The sequence below is a fragment of the Typopeltis vanoorti genome, chromosome 8, assembly GCF_054136105.1.
Source record: "Typopeltis vanoorti isolate ZY-2024b chromosome 8, IOZ_Tvanoo_1.0, whole genome shotgun sequence".
Classification (NCBI taxonomy): Eukaryota; Metazoa; Arthropoda; class Arachnida; order Uropygi; family Thelyphonidae; genus Typopeltis; species Typopeltis vanoorti.
The window spans coordinates 55321918-55345419 of NC_143556.1; the positions used below are offsets into that span (position 1 = coordinate 55321918).

Genomic DNA, 23502 nt, shown 5'->3' on the forward strand with positions numbered 1-23502 from the left:
CAGGAGGTTTAAAGGTGGCTTTGAGATTGTATTTTTGTGTATTCTGTTTATTTTATCTGATGTGTTCCTCTAATGCAGGGATCGCCACACTTCTTTGACCGTCGACCTCTTCAAGAGTTTCTTGACTTCTTATCGACCCCCTCTATTTTACTATTACGTAATTTTAACATGACAAGCAAAAAAAGACGCTTATGTGAGTTTTTAGATTGTTTATTTTATAGTTACAGTGTTTATTGTATCTATAACATAGTATATATTATTATATTACTACTACTCTTACAATCACTAGTAATATTAATATACTGGTATTAATATCACTGGTAATTACTACCAGCCCCGCTCAACTCTTCAACATAGAGAAGTTTAGTTCGTGAATGAATAACCATTAAATTATAATATGTATATTGATGAATTTTAGAACATTAACACTCACTTGTATGTCGATGTGCAAAAATGAGACTGGGATCGAATAAATGTAAGTATAAGTAAATAAGCAACAGCGCACGTGTTGCAATCTCGCTCCCGCCACGCTGGCTAGACGGGAACCACATACATCCGTTTATTGGTAAATACGTCATTTTGGCCTACTTGATTGGCCTTCATAACTATTTTCATGACCTTGCTCCATCTTACGATCCTATTCATGTCACTGTTCCCACGAATCACTCTTAATTGCGTTGTCATTCAGGATGCAGGTAATCCAAGTTAACCGAATTAAATATTACCTGTACAATGATGTCTTATATTTTTCTATCAACCCCCAATCAACCCCTGAGCCAGAATCGACTCCTAACAATGTTATATCGACCCCTGGGGGGTCGATATTGACCACTTTGGTGACCACTGCTCTAATGTAAGGAATGGTTATAGTTTTATTGTAGTCTGGTTTGTCTTTGTTTTTTATTGAGGTCTTGTAGAGAATTTTGTTAATAGTTTATTGGCTGTATCCATTTTTTTTGAAAAGTATTGCTGATAACTTTAAATTCGTCTTTCAGTGCCTGTTCACTGGACCAGATCTTCAGAGCCTTGTTTCTAAGAGTATTAATGACACCAAATTTTTGTGTTCGGTGGTGGTAGGAGTTTATGTGTATATATTAGCCAGTATGTATCGGTTTCCAGTAAACAGTGAAGGAAAGATTGCCCGTAGGAAGACGTGTGACAAGTGCATCTAGAAACGGGTGTGTTCTGTTTTTCAATCTCAATTGTGAACTGTATACGTTTGTGTTGTTTGTTTAGGTGTCTAGTGGCCATGGGACCAGATCGCAAAAACATTGGCAATGTATCTAAGCCAGACTTTGGGTTTTAAAGGAAAGGAACCTAGAGAAAGTTGCGCAAAATGTTCCATATAAAAGTTAGCAACAGGGAGGGATAATGGCGAGCTCATGACTCTGCCTTCATTTTGATTTTTGCCATACAAAGTAACCTGACCGCAATATATGCGCAAAGAGCACCTTAAAAACTCTTAAAAACAGGGCTCTGAAGATCTGCTCCAGTGAACAGGCACTGAAAAATGAATTTAAAGTTATCAGCAATATTTTTCAAAAAAAAAATGGATACAGCCACAAAACTATTAACAAAATTCTCTACAAGACCTCAATAAAAAACAAAGACAAACCATACTACAATAAAACTATAACCATTCTTTACATTAAAGAAACATCAGATAAAATAAACAGAATACTACAAAAATACAATCTCAAAGCCACCTTTAAACCTCCTGCAAAATTAAAAAACTTTATTTATTTATTGTATTTATTGCACGTGTAACATAAGAGAAACAGGATGCACAATTCCTATCAGACAAAAATAACATAAATAACACATAAAATATAATAATTATGGTCAAGCTGGCCTTTCGGATCATGCCCTGAACACCTTACATAGAATTGACTGGAAAAGCACTAGTTGTCTACATCACACCAAAACATGGTATGAACGCAAATTTAAGGAAGCCTGTGAGATTATTACCAACCACCCCAATTTGAATAATAATGATGGTCTAAACATCTCACACATATGGAAGGCATATATTCGACCCATGGAACCTTCTTCTCTAAGAGTAACTGTAAACAGGACTGTAGAAAATCCAGGATCCTAAATCAAAAATAACAATTGTAATGCTGAAATCAGGACATCATTAGTACTGAAAGAAAACTCTCTAAAAGAAAGAATGTTTATTCATGTTATCAAAAATAGAATTAGCTTGATGTAGTTTATATATATATTTTTTTTCACTAGAGGTCATGCCAGTAGATTAACTTGTGATCAATTCATTGTTTATCTAGCTTACTGTATGTAATGTAACTTAGCTTGTCCTGTATATTTGTATATGCTCCAGATGATGATCTTAATATGAAGATCGAAATGTCAGGATATTAAAATAGTTATTTATAACACGGTTGTAAAGTTCATAATTTCTAAAGTGGAAAACACTCAAATAGTAAGGAAAAAATTCAGAAGTTAATAATACTGAAAAAACAAACAGTTATTATTATCATTTCATTTCTTCATCTTCTTCTTGACGTTAGGGTTCGTAGGCCTGTCATGAAGAAGTAACCAGCATAGAAATCTAATTAATGCTATGATAGAGCAGATTATCCTACCTACATTGACTACATCTTGTCAGTATTTAACAAAGATAAAATTTAGGTCAAATTTTTTGACAAATGTGAATCTAATTTTATTTCCTATATCAGTTTAAAATGCAATTACATCTTAATTATAGTGCTGACTCTTTTTAGTTGGGCTATTAGACTGTTAATAATTAACATAATGAGTTAACTAACTCATCATTACTTAAGCAACTAAGCATATATCAAATCGATATGACCCTACCTTGTATTTTGTGAGAAGGGTGATGTCTGACCAAAATTAAATCCACTAGCTGATGTTGAGGTCTGACCAAAAACAGTTCCTCCAGCAGATGTAGATGACTGCTGTCCAAATGCAGAGCTCACTCCAGAATTAGTACCACCAAACACACTTGCAGAAGACTGTGCAAATCCTGATGTCGGCGATGACTGAAAAAAATTTGAAGACACATTCTGTCCAAATGGTGGATTGGTAGAGTTACCAAATAGGGATGTATTTGTAGTTTGTTGTCCAAAAAATGATGGTGCAGAGGTAGTGACAGGTACAGAATTTCCAGGTTGCCCAAATAAAGATGGTGTTGTAGATGGCCTGCCAAAAACAGGGACTGCAGTTCCAGACTCATTTGGAGTTGTGGTCGTTGTCGTAGTTGATGGCGATGGTGGTGTAGGTTGTTGTGCAGAAAATGAGGATGAGGAAGAAACTGCTTGACCAAATATAGAACCAGTAGTTTGACCAAATATTGAAGAAGGGCTGGTGGAAGTCTGTCCAAAAACTGGTATACTAGATTGCCCAAATACTGATGATGTATTTGGCTGACCAAAAACAGATGAAGTTGATAGTGCTGATGATGCTGTCTGTCCAAATGCTGCTGTATTTAAAGCAAAGGACGATGATGTAGTTGATACTGGATGTCCAAACACATTAGTAGTTATGGCAGCAGATGTCTTTGGTGAAGATGACACTGCTTCAGCAGTAGTAGGTGCTGTAGCTGAAGCAGTGGTTGTAGCATTAGTAGTGGTAGCAGTTGTAGCACCAGCAGAAGTGGTTGTAAGAGAAGTAGCGGCAGCAGCTGAAGTTGCATTAGTAGCATTAATAACAGTCATGGCAGATGTTGTAGTGAGAATACTGGCTGTGGTGGTGATAGTGGTAGTAGTCATACTGTTGGATAGCAGCTGTCCAAAAACTGGTGTTTGCAAATGTCCAAAAGATGGCAGATTGGAAGCAGGAGATGGAGATTCAGATGCCTTCCCTAAAGGTAAGGATGATGAAACAGTAGGATCAGATATTAAACTGGTAGAAACTGACTTTACAAATGAAGATGCAGTCACTTTAGAAGAAACTGATGGCACCACCTGAACATCTGCACATGTACTTTCAGTAGTATTTGATGCCACTGCTGTATCAAGAGTTGCAGTTCCTACAGATGCACTAGATGACGTATTGAGCATTTCCACAGAGGGCTTTAAATTAAGTGAGAAAGTCTGCACAGCTGGTGACGCCTTGAACAATGAATTAGCAGAAGTGGTAGCAGTGATTATAGAAGAAGTAATACCAACAGAGCAGGAAGGAAGTGCAACAGCACTAGATGCTGCAGAACTGACAGGTAATGTGCTGAATGATGTAGCAGCTTTTCCTGATGACTGTCCCTAACAATTAACAGTTTAAAAATTAATAAATTTTACTCTTCAGTGAAGTCCAAATAAAATCACAACATGTATTAATTAATTCCCATTCATTACAATATTATAAACCAATAGTAATATACATTATAATAAAGGTAATTTTCATGGTAATGCCACATGAGTGTTTGTTCAACAAACAGTAAGCTAGTACTGTGAATCAGCAAAAAAGTTAAAGAGAAACTTGTTAATGAAATCACTTATAATTTTAAATAAAGCTCGCCCAGATTTCAATTGTTTTTGATGATTTTCAAATGCCAAGCAGAAAAAAAGGACTTAAATAAACTGCCTAATCTGAAAACTTCTCTCTTCTAAATCAAAGCATTTCAAAGGAAATTTGGCAATTATAGGATCATTGAAGATAATGCATATACCTTTACTAAGCACTAATACTCCTAGTATTCCTGATAAATGAGCAAAATTTGCAACTATCAGAAAGCCTTTATTTTTTGCACTAAGTAAACAAAGACAGCAGTTATCAAGAATGACAGGAGATACTAGGTTGTCAATGATTTTCCTTGCAAAAATTTATAACAATGGCAAGAAAGTTAAGACATCCACATCTAACTATTTAGAATTAATACTAAGAAAGATAAGGCAATACAAAAGTATGTTATGAAAAAAAAAAAAAAACCTTATTTCAGGTGAACCAAGATTTATTTTGCAAAAGTGATTGCATATACAGGCAAACAAGCAAGACAGTGAATCTTTCACACACATTACCTCCACTATATATATATATATATATATATATATATATATATATTTGGGGGTGGGGGAATTGGTATGTGCAAAAGGAAAAGGGGGTAACATTTTTTTTTGGGTGCCTTATATGACTTCACTGATCTTTCCATCTTGCAACTGGTCTCTCTCTTTACTCTTCAGTGTGTGTGTGTTTGTGTGTGTGTGTGTGTGTGTGTGTGTGTGTGTGTGTGTGTGTGTGTGTGTGTGTGTGTGTGTGTGTGTGTGTATAAATATTTACTTCTTTTAACAGTTGATATCTTTCCATCTTGCATATATGCATCTTTCCATTTTACTCTCCCTCTATATATATTCCTTGATCTTTTAATTTTAAATATAAATACTTAACGCTCAGTGTTTTAATTTTTAATACTTTCATGCATCCTTCAATTGTTCTTAAAAATCTAATTTTTGCAGACTGTATTTTACTTTGAATTTTATTTTTAATAGTCCAAATTTCTAAATGTAATGGATATTCTTGTTTTTCATTATACTCCACAATTTTTCTTCATGCATTTTATCAAACGTTTTTGCATAAAGACTAAATGCATACAAATACATGACATGAAAAATCATATATCCATATTCACATTGGTTTCCCCATCTCCAACTGACAGGTTGTAGGTTCAAGTTTCATTGTGGAACTAATGTTCTTGAATATTTTTTTAGTTGGTTGGTGAATTTCATTGCCCAACATCAGAGCTTTACTAGAGATCTGAAGTAGTTTGATAAAGTTTCGCCTCTGATCTTTGGAGGGCAGAGTTTCCAAATTATCTCTAAATTTTAGCCTGGTAATAGATTTGGGAACATAAAAAATAGATTATTATTATTATTACATGGGCAACTCCATGAAGTTCATAGATTCATCGAAGGAAGTCCTAAACATTATGCCAAGCACTCTCCAATATACACGTAATATCTATCATATTGTGTTTTAAATCCATTCAACAACATGGCACCCTAAATCTATTTCACTCATTACCCACTCTGCAATAAATCTAAACCTCCTTGCTAACTAAGGGCATGTATGTACTACATATTTACATCCATAGATGTACTACAGATTTACATTCATTCAGGAGCATGATTCGCATAAACTTGCCCATCATACCAAATCTATCTGCCAATGTTACTCTCATAAATGCACATTGACCAATTAGAAATAACTGTTCTACCTTTTCCTATTTTGATAAAAGAGCCACTCAGCAAAGAAGAGGATTAAAATCAAAATTACACAAACTGGATTAGCACAGAATCAAGCAGACACTAGGTATAGAATTCTTTAGGACAATATACTATTGTTAAAAACAGAAATGTTTATTTAAAGAAAGTTTGAATGTGTACTATAATGTCATAATTTAAGTTACAACTTTTAAATCAACTGCTTGATAATTATACTGATAATATGAAACAATACATTTCACAAAATATTTGTAATCTCTATTAATTAGTTAAGTTGTGGTGAAGTTGTCTGCAAGGATAGAAAAATAAGAACACCATGGTGGATACCAGAAGTTAAAGAAGCAGTCCTGGAAAAGAAGAAATCACACGAAAAGTTCCTAACAAATAAGTTAACAGATGCCCCTAAAAGAATACAAAGAAAAATGTAAGAGAGCTAAATTGTGTGTAAAAGTAGCTAAACAAAAGTCATGGGAAGACTTTGATAAGAGTATGGAAAATAAATATCAGGAAGGTACAAAATGTTCTGGAGGCTATTGAAGAAGACTAGAAATGGAGGAAAGAGTACTGTAAAAGGAATAAAGATGATAAAGGTGATATGAAAATTAAAAAAGGCAGCTGGAGTGGATGATATTCGACCAGAAATGCTTAAGTATGGAGGTTTTTGCAGTGGCTACACTTCACGATTCAGAGGGCATGGTCAGAAGGTTGAATTCCCAATGACTAGAGTAGAGCTCTCATAGTACCCATCTATAAAAAAGGAAATAAAATTAATGTGAGAATTACAGAGGAATTTCTCTATTAAGTGTTCCAAGTACAATTTATGCAGGCATACTTCAAAAGAGGTTGAGAACGATTGGGGAAGAGAAACTTGGAAAAGAACAAGCTGAGTCCAGGCCAAATACAGGTTGTCAAGATCAGATTTTAACTTTAAGACAAATAGTTGAGAAATTGTGGAAATACAACTAGGATCTGTACTTAAGTTTTGTATATCTGAAAAAGGCATATGACAAGGTGCCCAGAAAAAGCTTCTCAAACCACTACATATAGGGTGTAGTGGTTTGAGAATTATAGAAAGTAATTATATAGGGTGAATGGAATATTATACAGAGCAATACATAGTCTATATTTAAATTGTCAGTTAGCAGTTAGAATTGAAGGAAATACAGAAAGATGACTGATGTAAAATCAGGGGTAAGACAAAGATGCACATTACTCCACTTTTATTCATCTATATGGATCACGTTATGAAAGAAAGTGGCATCAGGCCTGATATTAGAAATGGAGATGTCAAACTCAGCTGTTTACTTTATGCAGATGATGTGGCACTCCTAAAGTATAGAAACAGAAGACATGACACAACATAAAAAAAAATGAATTTTAATTAGGAAAAGATTTTTGGAAAATTTTCTAGTGTTTATTTTTACCTTTTGTTTGAGGGGTGCCAGGACCCCTTGCTTTTCTCTTTTTGGGTGGGTCATTGTTAACAAGTAATAGATTAATTTGGAGGAAAATTGTTGGTGGGAGATTAATAATTCATTTAAACTTAATCATGTAGTGCTGTAACCCGAACATCTTTTGGGGATACATATCAGGAAATTGATGATGATGATGATAAAGGAAAGGGACTGCTGTTGATGATAGTAGAGCAGTTATGCCCATTCAAAGTGGCATAATAAAGGGAGGGGGAGGAAGTGATGCCAGTGGTTTTGAGGCAGTATAGTGTGAAGCAGAGATTTCATTTTTTTTATTATTTAGTTAAATAGTCTGAAATATTTAATTTGATGTTGTTGTTGTTGTTGTTATAGACCTGGAAAAAAAAAGGGCAGTAACAAGGAATATATAAGCAAATTAGTCTTTCAAATAAGAATAGGGTGATCATTATGGATGGTTTTATTATGGTGATATAGAGTGAAAAGTACAGACAGCATCTGTGGAGGGGGGGGGGATTTCTCGGGTTTTTGAGGGACAACTACCTTATGCAGTACATAATAGAAGGGACACAAGGAACAAAGGTCTTAGATTTAATCATTTCATCAGAGGATGTTATTATAAATTGGGTTATAACTCTCTTTCCTGATGGTGAGAGTAACCATGAATTGATCACCTTAGTGGTAGCTAGCCACAGCTAGACTTCTGTGAGGAAAGGATATATGCGGAATGACAAGGCTAGTGATTAAGAAAACTTCAGGAGACTGCTTGCAGCTATTCTTGTAGATATTAGCATGCTGGGGGGGGGGGGGGGGGGGGGGGGCATCTTTAGGACTCTAGGACCGACTTCAGTTGCCTTCTTCAGCCTCATTTGCTCAGTGTTAGTGCCAGCATCCACATATCATAGTTTTGTGATTCCTGAAGATGGCAATGTAACATTGCCAAAATATAGGAAGGTGTGGTTTAGTTTTTTAATTAATATTCTAGTATACGTTGTCATTTCCTGAAAAATTTAAAGCCATGCTTGCAGCTATATCATAAAATGAGGAATTGGATAAAAAGATCAGTGTCGTTTGGGCTCTATTCAAGAACTATTTAGCAAAAGCAATGTCTGAACGTATTTCAAGGGTCATAAGGTAAGTGTGAAACAGATGAATGAAGAGATTAAGTATGCAGTCTGAAAGAAGGCATTATGGAGGCAACATAAGATGAATAGCAATGATTAGTTGTAATAGGTTATAATAAGTTTAGTTTGATCCTTTATCCAAGTGTGAGCAAACAAAGTTTGCGCCTGAAAGTATCTTCAGGACTGGGGTAAGGTAGTGCAACACCAGGCAACTCGTTGCAAAGGTGGAGAAAGCCCTCATCACTCCTATCTCAGCATCTCCCATAATGCAAAGCACATCTCCTTGCAGATATGTGTAATGCTATGCATTAAGGCAAGGGCCACTACCCATACCGGTTTCGACCTTTATTGAGGTCTCGTCAGTGGGAGCCAGGCCCAGTAGTGGAGATACAAAGGCAGAAGCAATGAGAGGTCATCCTAACCTATAGGAGTTGCCAAAGGGTGTGCAACCTTATTATTAAATTACTCCGGATTCAGAGAAAGATGTTGAGAGAGTTTATTTTTCACTTGGTTAGACTATAATAAGTTTAGTTTGATCCTTTATCCAAGTGTGAGCAAACAAAGTTTGCGCCTGAACACTACCTTACCCCAGTCGTGAAGATACTTTCAGGTGCTAATTTTGTTTGCTAACACTTGGATAAAGGATCAAACTAAACCAAATCAAAACCAAACCAAATCAAACACCAATGCCATGACCTTTTCTGCTGATGGAACTGATTTTTTCTTCTTTGGCACTGAACAACCAGTTTCTCTCCACTGTTTTGCTGCTGTTTGGATTCTGGTGTATAATGGTGAATTTAAGTCTCATCCATAGTAATAATTCGATGCACAAAATCAGTTTTATTCTTGTTAAAACACTCCAAGCAATATTCAGAGATTTTCATGTGAGTGCATTCTTGATCTGCTGTGAGCAAGTGAGGCACTCATCTTGCGCAAAGCTTTTTTATTTGCAATTCTTCATGCAAAATATATCCTACACATTCTTTTGAAATGCCTACAGTCTCAGCAATTTCACTCACTTTGATTTGTTGGTCATCCAATACCATATCGTGCACTTGATTAATGATTTCTGGTGACGTTACACTTTTTGGACGTCCTTCATGTGGATCATCTTCAAGGCTAATGCGACCACGTTTAAACTTGGCAGCCCATTTCTTAATTGTCAAAAATGAAGGAGAAGAGTGCCCATAAACTTTTATGAACTTCGAATGAATTTCTTTTGGTGTTAAACCTTCATTTACAAAGAATTTTATAACTGCATGATACTCAATTTTAACCATTTCGAGGAATACAGACAACACTTTTGCTTCAGAGAGCTGTACAAAACAAACTACTTGATAGAATGACTTGCAATTTCACATGGATGCTTATGACAGATGTACCAACTTAGAAAAAAAAAATCTTGCCGATAGTGTTGCCATCTATGGTTGAGGCCGAGAACTTTTTCAAACCACCCTCGTATATCAAAGCAATGCTAAACTTGTTTCAAGACAGTCAGTCCTGTATACTCTGACTCACTTCATAGCAGCTGGAGGACTGGCAATGGGCTATACGTAACCTCTCCCAACCAAGTCTGAAGCATGGCCTGTTTAATGCAAAAGGTGCCCTATGAATCTGGTAAGTGCAACTACAATAAAAGAATATCTTCCCTGGGTGGAGGAAATGTCAACTAAATCTCTAAGTGATGAATGTTTACTATTTAGTGAAATTCTGTTTTTTGGAGCCAAATAGTCGGATGACATTTGGTAGCCAAGAAAATGGCTACCAAATGTCATTGACAAAAAGACAGAACCAGACAGTAATGAATTAGGTGATAAATAATTCTGCTGTCACTTACTTTGCCAGATTGTGGTTAATTAAAGGAGTTCAGTATGGTAGTTTGCAGAGAGAAAGGGACACACTAAGAGGTCATGCATGGGAGAGAAAATCAGGTTTCCTTTGTGTGGGCAGTATGTATGCAGGTCATTCACATCTCACTGCATATCACTACTTTTTTTAACTTTTTCTTCATGACAACAACAATGAAACACAACATAATCAAATACAGTTTTGCTGCAGATTACAGAATTTGCAAATTAACATTCCAAACATCACAAATAGCAAAAATCCAACATTACGTATCTTACTTACTTAAAGAAAGTAAGAAAAACCCAAACAAAAACTCACAAAAAAAGCATCAATACTTAGGAAAAGTTTCTATATTCATTTCATTAATATTTGTGGCTTTAACAGTAATATTAATAATGTGCACCACTTACAGTCATCTGATACCTGCTGTTCCTAATCAAACTTTGGATGCAAATCTCAGCAATTGCCATTCACCTAAACTGTCCATGCTATCTTATACAGTTCCATCAAAAAGATTCTGACATCCCATGTCTAATAATGCCAAATCTTGACTTGACTCTCTTCCCTAAGCTACTCGGACTCTAAAAATTTCCTTGTCACACTTCACATCAATCTGTTATTCCTATCACTCTACAAATTTTGGAATCCTTCTAATCTGTTTGATTTTCTATAGACCAAATATCTGAGGTAAAAAAAAAAAAAAAAGTGCTGATTACAATAATATTTTTATTGCAACTTTTTGTTCAAATTCTTGAATGAATTTATCAGTATTTAATAAATATGCTGCAATTTTCATATTTAAGCACGTGAAAGACTTGCACTGTTCACCTGGATTCTCAACTTATTTTTAATAAAATTCATGTTAGAAAACGTTTGTTCACTGAAGTATGTTGACATGCATATTTACAATGGATACTTTTTTTTTTTTGGCTGTTATTATTGTTTTAAATAAAAGCAGAAAATATAAATAGACAATCCTCCAATTCTCTTCATAAAAAAAAAGCTGCAAAATTTTCTCAAAAAGCTGTTGTTGGTTGCCCCCCCCCCCCCCCCCACACACACAATAATTGCTCAGCCAGGCTTTATTGCTTCAGTTATTGGTCACTGTTTATAAATGCATAGGATATGTTTCACACATTCAATATATGGCTTCTCAAATGACAATTATTGCATATAACTATCTCTTCTGTCCAGTTCTATTTCTTTGGAACAACCTTCTGTATTTTTTTTCTTAATCTACTTACATATTCTTAACAATAGTTTTCAGATGAAATTTATATTCTAGGTTCAGGGCCGTCGCCAGATTAGATCGCATCCTGAGGCAAACAATTAAATATCGCACCTGATGGATTATAAGACAAAAAAAATATAAGAAAATCTCCAATTGCTATTTTGTTTTTATTACAAGAGAAACATTAATGAAAAATGATTACATAATAATATTAATTAAATGTTTGCTCTAAGGAGATATGGCACAATAAAAATGTTTATAAGCTCTTCTAAATTTAAATTATAAGTCATGTCCACCTCAATCGATATATTTGCTAGACCAACCTATCTTTCTTGGGTCACTGCTGTTCGCAAATAATTTTTAGTCAGTTTAAGGTTGAAAAAACTTCTTTCCGCACTTGCTACACTAACAGAAATTGTTAGTGTAGCGACGGCACCTACGCAATATGGCTGAACGAGCATCCTCATTAAGCCATGCCGTGAGGCAGGCTACCTCTATGCTACACCCTGTCGACGGTAGTGTCTAGGTTATTCTGCTTACCATCTACACTTCCATATTAACATCATAAAAAAATGAACAATGTTGAACAGTCAGAACAATAACAATTAAAAAAAAAGTACAATGATCATCAGAGCTCTGTCAATCTGTAACCAGTTGCTTAAATACACGACGCTTCTAATAAAATAAAAAAATATATTATACACTTTTTTTTTTAAATCAAAAGCAGATGCCGATGCCATGTTTTGCCAGTGAATTAGGACTGGCACTATCAGGATCAAAGAAAACTTTTATTATTTATTAACAGACTACAAAATGGTCGAAAATATAAACAAGAAAACTTAACTATAACTAACAAATGACAGTGCACCAAATGCATTGTTTGATCATGATTCAGTCAGTGCACACTGATAAAACAAAACAATCTGATTTCAGTAAAAACTGTAGAAAACTAATGAGAATTGAAGAAACCTAGAGAGTTCCAGATTTGAGATTTTGCTAAATTTTTCAACTTAATAAAGAAAAATCTTAAAAGTGACTTACCAAAGTGAATGTAAAATTTGTTTTACTAGCCGTTGGTAGTGGGACTGCCTTAATATCAGTAAAGCTTAAGGATGTTGAGCAACTTGTAACAGCAGCTGATGAAAATGAAAAAGGATTTATTGGTGCACTTTTTGAAATTCCTGCCTTTGGAGCTAAACTGAAGGCAGATGGTCCAGCAGTTACAGGAGGATATGAAGTCAGAGTAGCCATTTCACTGCTTTTCTCTTTTTGTAAACTTGATAAGTCTACTGTAATAATTTCTGATTAAAAATACTTTTAAATTAATTTATAATGTTCAACAATTTAACTACTAAAAATAATTTTATTAGTTTTATAAGCCAAATCATTTCAACTAACAAAGTGCTCAATAAGATTCATTAATTAGACTTGTGTTTCTCTATGTAGAGTTAACAGAGAGAGAGAAATTGTGGCTTACTTTAATAAAAACTTAAATTTGAGAAAGCTCAAGTCCATTGGCAAATCACACTATTACTTCAATCAATAATGGAAAGTCTGGAATCGATTGTCAGCATTAGTTGTGAGTGCCTTGACAGTGAATGAGTTTTAAGGAGAGATAGAGATATGATATTTTGTGTGTATAAAAGTTAATGTTGGTCTCCCACATGGAGATCATCATGAATCATGGGCTCACTGCTTGTTGGTGTCCGATGCCTCCTTCACTATCTTCTTCCACCTTTTTTTATTTGTCCAGTGCACAGTGTCACAGTTTCTGTAAACCTATTCCACACCAGTCCTTTATGTCATCTATCCATTCTCTATATGGTCTACTGCTTCTGTTTACATCATCAATGGAGATGCCGTATAATAATAATGATAGTAATATTGGATATCAATCTAATCTGCACTTAAGTTCAGCATGTTGGTATGTAAGATAATGTATCCAATAATACAGTACTCTAAGTTAGATCTAATCATGCTTTTATCATAATAACAGGTTTAGTAAACAAATTATAAATTGAAGATCTATAGTTATGATTCTTCTTCTTCAAGTGTCATCCCCTGAAAGGAGGTTGGCAACCATGTCACGGAACTTTTTTCTTTTTTTTTGCAGCTCTGGAACATTTATAGTAATTCAAGCTCCAGTCATTAAAGTCTTCAAATCACATTCTCCTGGGTCTACCTCTCCCTCTTTTTCCATCCAGTTTCCTTTCTAATATTAATTTCTGAATGCTTTTTTTGTCTAGTTAGATGTCCAAAATATTTAAGTTTTCATTCTTTAATGATTTTATTATAGTTATGATTAATCACCATAAATCACGATTATAAAATAAAGAAAAATGCTATTTTCAAAATCACCATGGAAGAATTCAATGTCTGAAATGGTATATGAGGACCAGGATTAACAGAATTCACCAAAACAGAAAACGTTTAACATAATGAATTTCTTTTTCAAAAAAGCAACTTCCAACTTGAAATGAACAACAGATTTATGCATCTTAAATTATATGATACAACACTGATTTATCAGAAAGTAATTCCATCAATTACAGTGTCAAAAAAAGTAACTGCAATAAACAGAACTTCTGGGATGCTCACTTGTAATAGCTGGTACTACAAAACTTCTGAGGAAACAAGACCACTTATGAAGAGAATTGAATTTCATTCTAATGGAAGCCTAATGAATAAAATCAAATATACTGAACTATGCAAAGCAATCATAAAATTTATCAATGAAGAAGTAAGAAAATTCAAATGTATATAATACATGACTGAGCAACAGTAGCCTTATAAAAACCAAACAGCATATGATGAAAGTCAAAAAGCAAATGGTTGCAATCAAACTGCAATACAGGAGAATAACCAGAAATAGATATGCTAAAGCAAAAAAAAAAAGGTAGTAGAATTCTATTTAATAAAGGATGACAAAAGAGCTACAGAAATTCTAATGGAAGAATGGAGGGAATGAAATCAAAGGGTAGCTGGAGAAGAATCAACAAAATTTTTGTCAAACTTTCAACTCTACATCTGAAGAACAATTATGTAAACAAGAGCATGGAATAAATGCTATTATTATTTTGATACAAAAAAAGCTGAAGTAGAAGACTTGGAGAACTAATGATCCATCAGACTACTGGTGAAAAAATATTTTTTAAAAAACACTAAACCCTGAAGAGCCAAAAGAACATGCATGAATTTTGACTTCAGAACAATTGACTATCTTTAAGTAGTGGCAATGAATATCAACCCACATTATATCATGAATTTACTGATTACAAGTCTTTAATTCAGTAACAAGTTTTGCAATACTTGAGGCACTATTAAGTGAGGAGTCATATATAAGGACCATCAGCACACACACACACATCAATCCAATTGCTATATAATTCATTCTAATGGAAATATCTCAACTGCAGAAATACAGGAGGAAATACATAAGGAGATATACTCTCCTTATCTTATGTCTCCGTGCATTTAGAAGAAATATTCAAACTTTTGACTATCAACATATTCAAGATATCAAGAAAAATACTTTAAAATAAATGGGATGCATTTAAAGCCATTTCACTTTACACATGACTCTTATCTTTGCTTCAAGTCCAGATAAACCACAGAGTATCTTTGAACTGAAAACAGAAGATAAATTTAAAGAAGACACAAGTTATGTTCAAGCAGTTATAGTGAATAAAATTAATAAAAATCAATTATGATAAAATTGAACAAATGAATCACTATATCTAACTATAATGGATATCAACACAAATGCAAATCAAGGAAGAAATCAAAAAGCATGCTTGTCAGAAAGCATTTGAATGACTACAATTGATATTCCAAAGCCAATTACCAATGCCAAACAAAAGTTTTTAACAAATGTATTCTGCCAATATTGACATATAGCTGTGAAACACGGGCATTAAATGATAAGGAAACACATCATCATCCTTTCATGAATTTAGGTCCTGTGGCCTGTTCCAGTTTCATTCCATCTTTTCCATGGATGTCCCTGAGTATTTTATTTTATTTTATTTATTTTATTTTATTTTTATTTTTTTTTGGGGGGGGGGATAGTATTGAACTGTCTGTTCTATCAAAATATATGAATACTTTTTTCAGTATTCATATATTTTGTTCCAATACGTTTATTTTCATTCTTTACATATTTTTTTGTGCTTTTTATCCTAGAGTATAGAGATATGCTATCCTTCCTAGGAATTTCATTTCTCTGGTTTCCATCCTTTTTTTTCTTTCGCAGTTTTTATAGTCCATAATTATCTTCTGCATAGTAGAGAACATTTTGCCAAAACTTTATAAACTCTTATTCTTGTATTCTTTTGAACTTGATTAGGTTTGAAAATATTACTGATCATCCCTGTTATCTTCAGGAAGCTTGAAATTTTGATATCAATATCAGCTTCTTTTGGATATGATATAGCACATGAAAGGTATTTGAAGAAGTTAGTTTGTTCTAAAATTTTATTTTCAACCATGCTTTTACCTCTGCTTGGGGATGATACTTTAAAATCATCTTCTTGCTACAATTATTTGTTCATCTGAAAACAAAAGGGTATTAAGTATCTTTCCACAATCCAGTTTAAATGCTGGGTTTATATATTTCTTCCATTTCTTTACAATTTTATGTATATAGAAAATAAATAAGAGTAATGACACTGGGCATCTTTGACGGACTCCTCTGTTTATAGATTTCCACTGTGCAACTTTTTCATTGATTCATATAGCTGTTTGGTTGTTTTGATACACGAGTTACTACTCCAAGTAGCTGACTTGGAATGTTTAACTTCTTGAGTATGATCTGCAAGATTTTGTATAGGAAACTCAGAAACTAAAACTCAATTTAGTATGGAAAGATGTATGCTCAGCATTAAAAAGACTGTCAGAAAATAAATACTTGCATAGGAAATCAAAATTGCTAATGTAATAGAGTGGTATTGCTTGAAGTAGAACAGGAACATTGCTTAAAGACATGACTAACAATGGATAGTAATGTCTTTCATGCTTGACTGGTTACTGTGAGGAGTAAAATGACCATAATGCTAAATAAAATCACACTGAATTCATGAATTCAAATTTGCAGAAGCAACACTGGAAAGAAAAGCCACTGAGTCTTGGAGAGTCCTTCCTCTAGCAGTGGACTGAGAGTGACTAAGATGATGTTTTTTTGTATAAGGAAAAAGTTGTGTTCCTAATGAAAGATAACACCAAGTTTTCTGGAGACTGAGGGGGGTTTTGGATGCAATGTATCTGTTCCAGCAAAGGCTATAAGGAAAATCAGCCCAAGAAGCAAAATCTGATCCTCACTAGAAATCTTTGACAATGCAGAGACTGACCATCTGTGAGAGTAGGTGGTGTGCCATTCCAAATATGAAAGCCATATTCCAAGATTGGACAGATGTGGGATTTGTACAGTCAGAAACTAGATGAAAAGTAATGTTCTGAGTGAAAAAAAAAGAAATCATGTTTTTTAAAGCCGAGAAAGCTACAGAGGTATTTTTTAAAAAACAAAATCACTGGTGACCATGGATATGAGAGTTCTGAGAAAGATTAGTAGAGTGAACAGATGGCATCAATGGCAGTATTGTATTAAAAATGAGGATATTTGAAGAGAACTTGCCATTGTTAGCAGAAATCTTACCTCAGATGGTTATGATCACTTAAACAGAATGAGAGAGGAAAGATTAGCAAAACAAGTGCTGCAAGGTTGGCAAGAAAAAAGACCCAGAGGAAGACAGTAAAAAGTGTCTTAGAAGACAGAAATATAAAATCTGATAATGTTCTAGTCTTGACAGATAGCAGATAATTTGAAGGAAAATTGTGGATCAGAAGTTAGTGATGGTGTAACTTTTTCGTGCTTTTCATAATTATTATTATTATATGGGCATCTCCATGGAGTCAGAAGAATCATCACAGGAAACCCAAACTAACCACAAAATATCTATCATGCCTTTTCTTGATTTCATTTACAGACAAAGCACTCACAACTGAGTCGGGCAACGAATTCCATTAATTCATTCACCACTCTCCAAGTGAAAAATGTAGTCCTCACACCCCTGTTAACCACACTCTTACTTAATTTCCAGGGATGGCCTCTTGTTCTTCCAACACTATCCAACTGTGGAAATATTTCCCCTGCATCAAACCGTGAAACCTTTTAGTAACTTAAATGTTTCTATCATATCTCCTCTTCTCTGCCTATCAACCAACCTCTATAATCCACAAACTCTAAAATCTAACAATGTAGGGAGCATTTCTTACACTGCTCACCAACTTGATCACTCACCTCTGAATCTTTTCTACCATTTTCTCTTCTCCTATGAATCCAGGCGACCAGACCTGCAGTAATCCAGATGTGGATGTATCAATGCCTCAAAGAGGAATAATAACTTCTTTATCTCTGTGCGTTAGTGTGTTCTTCAATAACAAAGTAATCCTATAAGCTATTTTGGACGCCTTAGCAATATGCTCTCTGAACTTCAACTATCTATCCACTAACAGCCCCAAGTTCCAAGCCTCATTAATTTCTTGGAGTACTGTTCCGAGGGCTGCTCCTAGGAATTTTGCTACCCCTTCCCACTTATTTTTCATATAGTTTATGCCAATTTTGCCGTCCCAAGAAAAACTTGCCACCCTGTGCAAATGCACATTTTGCACCATTGGTAGAGACTGTTCCATCAATGCAGTTCACAGCTTGTAATTTTTTAATCTCAAAATGCATAACTTTACACTTTTCCACATTGAGCTGATATCCATTATATTTTGCCCATATTGTCAGTTTATTTAAATCATCCTACAAGCTCTCTACATCAGCTGGATTAATTATTGCGCTACTCAACTTGCATGATCATCAGCTGAATAGCTCCCTTTAAGTCATTTCCTATATCATTTATGTATGCATAAATTAAACAATAATGGTCCAAGCACAGAGCTTTGCAGTACACCACTGGTCACCTGCTTCATCCTGGACTCTGCTCCTTCATACTACTTTATGGTATCTGTCCATGAGCCATTCTCTTATCCACAGTTTAATATCCATCCCCAAATTGTTCTAATTTATGTAACAATATTCCATGGAGTATCCTGTCAAATGCCTTACCAAACTCCAGCAGTATCACCATGTAGCCACTTCCCCTTGTCCAACTCAGCTGTCGCTCTATTACAAAAAGTTACTAAGGGACCTGTAACAAAATCATGTTATCCCCCCCCCCCATAGAGTATAATATTCTTATCCACCAATTCCTGAATTCTGTCTGCTTCCTTTATGCAAAGGAACTCTTTTATCTTCTTTCCATTCCCTAGGGACCTTACCAGACTTCAAACTTAAGTTAAATAGCCATGTAAGAGGCAGTGACAATTCCTTTGCACATTCATGTAATACCAGAGCTGATATCCCATCCAAACCTACAGCAGTATTTGCATATAAATTCTGTAATATCCTAAGTACCTCTGATTCATTAACTTCAATTCTCATATCAGTTATTGCTACAGAAGACACAGAAATATCCTCACTCGAGGTGATAGGCTTTTGAAAAGTAACTCTACTATTACATCTAACTCACTCACCTCGATACCATCAGTGCCCACTAAACTTATCCTTCCAAAGTCATTGTTCATTTTTACTTGCCACTTAATGAAAGAATTTACTGGAATTTCCTTTGACCTGCTTCGCCAAGGTCTTCTCATAATCTGATTTAGCCTTCCTTAATAAGCTGGTATAGTCTGAGCTTTGTACTTCTTGTGAGTGTGCTGATCAACTTTCTCCTTATAAATTCTCCATAATATTTTATTTTTTTTGCAGATCACACTTAATACTGCTACTAATCCATCTAATGCCTAACATATTTATTTTCCTGACCATGGGAATACATTCCGATATTGCTTCCCTCAGATACCCACTGATTAAGCAAACAAAGTTTGCTCCTGAAAGTATCTTCAGGACTGGGGTAAGGCGGTACAACACCGGGCAACTCGTTGCAAAGGTGGAGCAAGCTAACATCACTCCTATCTCAGTATCTCCCATAATGCAAAACACATCTCCTTGCAGATATGTCTAATGTTATGCATTAAGGGAAGGGCCACTACCCAGACTAGTTTCGACCTTTATTGAGGTCTCTTCAGTGGGAGCCAGGCCCAAGTGGAGATACCAGGTAGGAGCATTAGCAAGGTCATCTCTACCTATAGGAGTTGCCAAACGGTGTGCCACCTTTTTAATAAATTACTCTGGATTTAGAGAAAGATGTTGAAAGTTTATTTTTCACTTGGTTAGACTATAATAAATTCAGTTTAATCCTTTATCCAAGTGTAAACTTTCAACATGAACTGCTAACATCTTTCCCCTGCAATTTTTTATGCCATGGGATGGCTGTAAGCTGCCTCTGAAGCTTGTTATAATTACCTAACCTGTAGTTCCATATATATACACACACACACACCCCTTCTTAAGTGAGAAATCCACAGATTTTGCGACCTCCCAAATTAATACTGCATGATCACTCTCACCAATCAGAGGTAACGTGGACATTTTATTTATGCATAGGTCTTCTGAACTTATGACTAGATCCAACACTCTCACACCACAAGTCCTTTCAATTATATGCTGTTTCAAGTAATTATCTCTTAGAAAGTGTAATTCCATTTCCTTTTTTCCACGTGATCTTTCCTCTTTCCAATCAATATCACCATAGTTAAAATCTCCCATAATAATCATATACTCATTGCGCTAATTTGCTGATGCATGTCTTCTACATCACTCCTTGTACCCCCCCCCCCCCAGGCCTATAGCAACAACCAACTATATACTTGGTTCCATTGGCCCACTATTTCACCCCAGATTGCCTAAAATGAATTACCATTCACACATCTATCTTCTTGATATCCTACTTTTTTGGCTGCAGCTCTTTAGATATCATCAGCAGTACCCCCCACCCAATTCTAACTTCTCTATCCTCCCTGAAAATACTGTACCCATCACATTCAATTCCAATGACCACATCTTCTGCTGACAGCCAAGTTTCACTAATTCCTATAACTTAAAGCAAAATTGCACTGACTAATGCCGAAAACTCTTCCCTCTTATTTTAAATGCTTCTTGTATTAGTATACAAAAATTGTAGATTCCCTTTAGTTCTTATACCACTTTTACAACTGATATACATTTACTAATTTCAGTATTCACGTTAGCCCCATACCGATTTTTATCCTCTCAATTCTCCAAATTATTCTGTAATAAGGGATCACCAAACACACATTCCCTATATAAACTTCTCCAGCCTACACTCAACCTTTTCAATTTTAGTTTCTCTGCCCAAATACTTCAACTTGCTAAGAAAACAGAAACCTCTTCAAATGCATATGGCCTTCCATGTTTTCAGATGCAATCCATCTCTTGCATATAGCTCTCTTTTGCCTTCAAACACATTCCAGACATTAACAAATTCCACACCTCTTTTTCTGCAGATTCTTGCAATCATATCATTCATTATTATTGCTCTTCTACTTAACTCATGATTATCAAAACGAGGTAGCACGGCCACTATTTTCCTTTTGACACTTTTCTTCTTCACAATATCTAACATTGCTCTTATATCCTTTGCTACCCAATTAATATTAATGCTCAGGTCATTTGTGCCCATCAACACTATAATCTCTTCTACATCTTGCCCACTCTTTATTGCTAAAGTCACTCTCTCTCTCTATTTTTCCACCAGACAAGCACTCCTCAAGCATTCTACTATCCATACATTTAATCATTGAAACACCATATATACCACTCATAGCTTCAATCACACCCAAACAAGTCTCTCACCCCCTCCTTTTCTACTCTTATGCTCACTCTTCCAGCTTCATGACTTTCCCTCATCACTCTTTTTCTTACTCCCTCAGTCTCACATCTCATTTCCTCTCAACCTCTTCTGCTTTCATTCTGTTGACTCCTTATCACTTCCATTCTCTTGATTACTCCCTCATTCACCAAATTCTCTGTCTTACCTAATACTGTTCTAGTTACATCAGCACAATGGTCAAATTTCTCTATTGATCATTCTCAATTCAGTCTTCATACCCTGCACCTCCTTACTGAGACCTTCGAATTCCTCTTGCAGGAGATGAAGTTGAAACATTTTAGGACTGGAAAAGAACGGTAAGCTCTTCTTACAGAAATCTCAATCTTTGATAAAAGTTAGAGAATCAGCAGAAACAGTACTTGTTGAACAGTTAACAGTACACCACTCTTCAACTTAGAAAAGGGAATAGACACAAGAACTGATTTGTGATCAAGTGTCGAACGAGCACCATGTGAAGAACAAGCAACAGGTGATGCAGGAGAATCTCCACCAAATGACAAGACACCAAACTTGATGTCAGTTATATCCTGTGTAATGTTACATAATGCAGATCCCTTGGATGGCATAGAACAAGGAACCAAAGATTGTGAATCACCATCACTAGAACCTGGTACTCCGAGAAAGGATTGAGTAATGAATAATTCAACATCGGTAGAAAAGGATAAAAGACAGGTAACTGGAGCTAATGTAGGACCACAATACGTGCCCTTATATATATTGGAATTGTCTGTTATTGTGGATTGCATTCTCTTAAATTCTGGATTCAGCTGTCACTGTTTATTTATTTAGCATATGATGATACAAAGGCAGTGAGGTGCTTTTTTTTACAGCACCGTTCATAGCTGATGAATCAGGTCTATAGTATTCCTGACTGTAATCCATGAGTGTTCATGGGGCCAGTTTGCCTGTTCTGGGGGGACGAAAACCCGAGTTTCCGGGTGAAAAAAATCCCCTAACTCACCTTTTGTTGAAAGAGACCAAATAAAGGTTCCTCACACCATGAACGGGAATCGAATCCAGGTCTTTCCATTTAAATGGCTTTGTCTATACCGACTGAGCTACGGAGGCTCTATAAGATGTCACTGCATTCTATATACATGGAGCGAACTCTTGAAATATAGTATGATGTTCACTTGATTGAGAAACATGAGTTTGTGGATAAGTTGGTGCTGATAACATCTGCTTAAATTCACTACCATCCAATCTTAATTCCATATTAATATCTTCAAATAATGATGACAATGGATCTCTGATATCTAACAACTGAATCTCAACATTATTCTGATTTAAGTTACCAAGAGATCTCTTACAGAATCCTCTTTTTCTTCCTTACCTGCGGCAACATTGCTCTACTCGAGTGTAGAGCAATATTTCAACACTAGTTGATAAATACTGATGAGAGTTCAAAGTTTCATGATTATTCCCATGTCACACTAGATCAGAAACACTCCAGTGTTTGCCTGTGACTTCAATTAAACCATTCACCATCAGGTTCTCAGCTGCTTTTAAAAGCATAAAAAGCTGGTCCTGTGAAATGTTAACTTCACCATTGTACATAAAGCTTACAATTGCTTTCAGATTAGTGAATGCCATAAGTGTCAAAGTTACAATAGAATAGTTATAATGATTTTCAAGAAATAAGCTAAAAAAAGAATGGACTTGATGCAGACAACATTATCTTATGTGCCTTTAGGCTAAAGCCCTCACACAACAATGTTACATCCATAGTTTCACTAGAAAATAATTGTGCAAATACTGTTAACATAACCCGCTAATGATTACTCTGTTTCAAACAAATTTGCTGGGATTCTATATTTTTAG

At 35.1% G+C, this 23502-nt stretch overlaps 1 protein-coding gene across 7 annotated transcripts in view; it reads right to left on the bottom strand.

Moving 5' to 3' along the window:
- The window catches only part of LOC150104005 (uncharacterized), a 534288-nt gene that overhangs the window by 115717 nt on the left and 395069 nt on the right, over window positions 1–23502 (bottom strand). For 5 of the 7 annotated variants that reach the window (XM_090397243.1, XM_090397238.1, XM_090397237.1 and 2 more), the window contains 2 exons: window positions 12869–13128; window positions 2836–4238 (listed from right to left, as the gene is read on the bottom strand). In XM_090397243.1, the coding sequence (XP_090253369.1) occupies window positions 2836–4238; window positions 12869–13128 (1663 nt within the window). The remainder of the gene's footprint in view (window positions 1–2835; window positions 4239–12868; window positions 13129–23502) is intronic. The other 2 variants (XM_090397241.1, XM_090397240.1) reach the window with 2 other exon arrangements.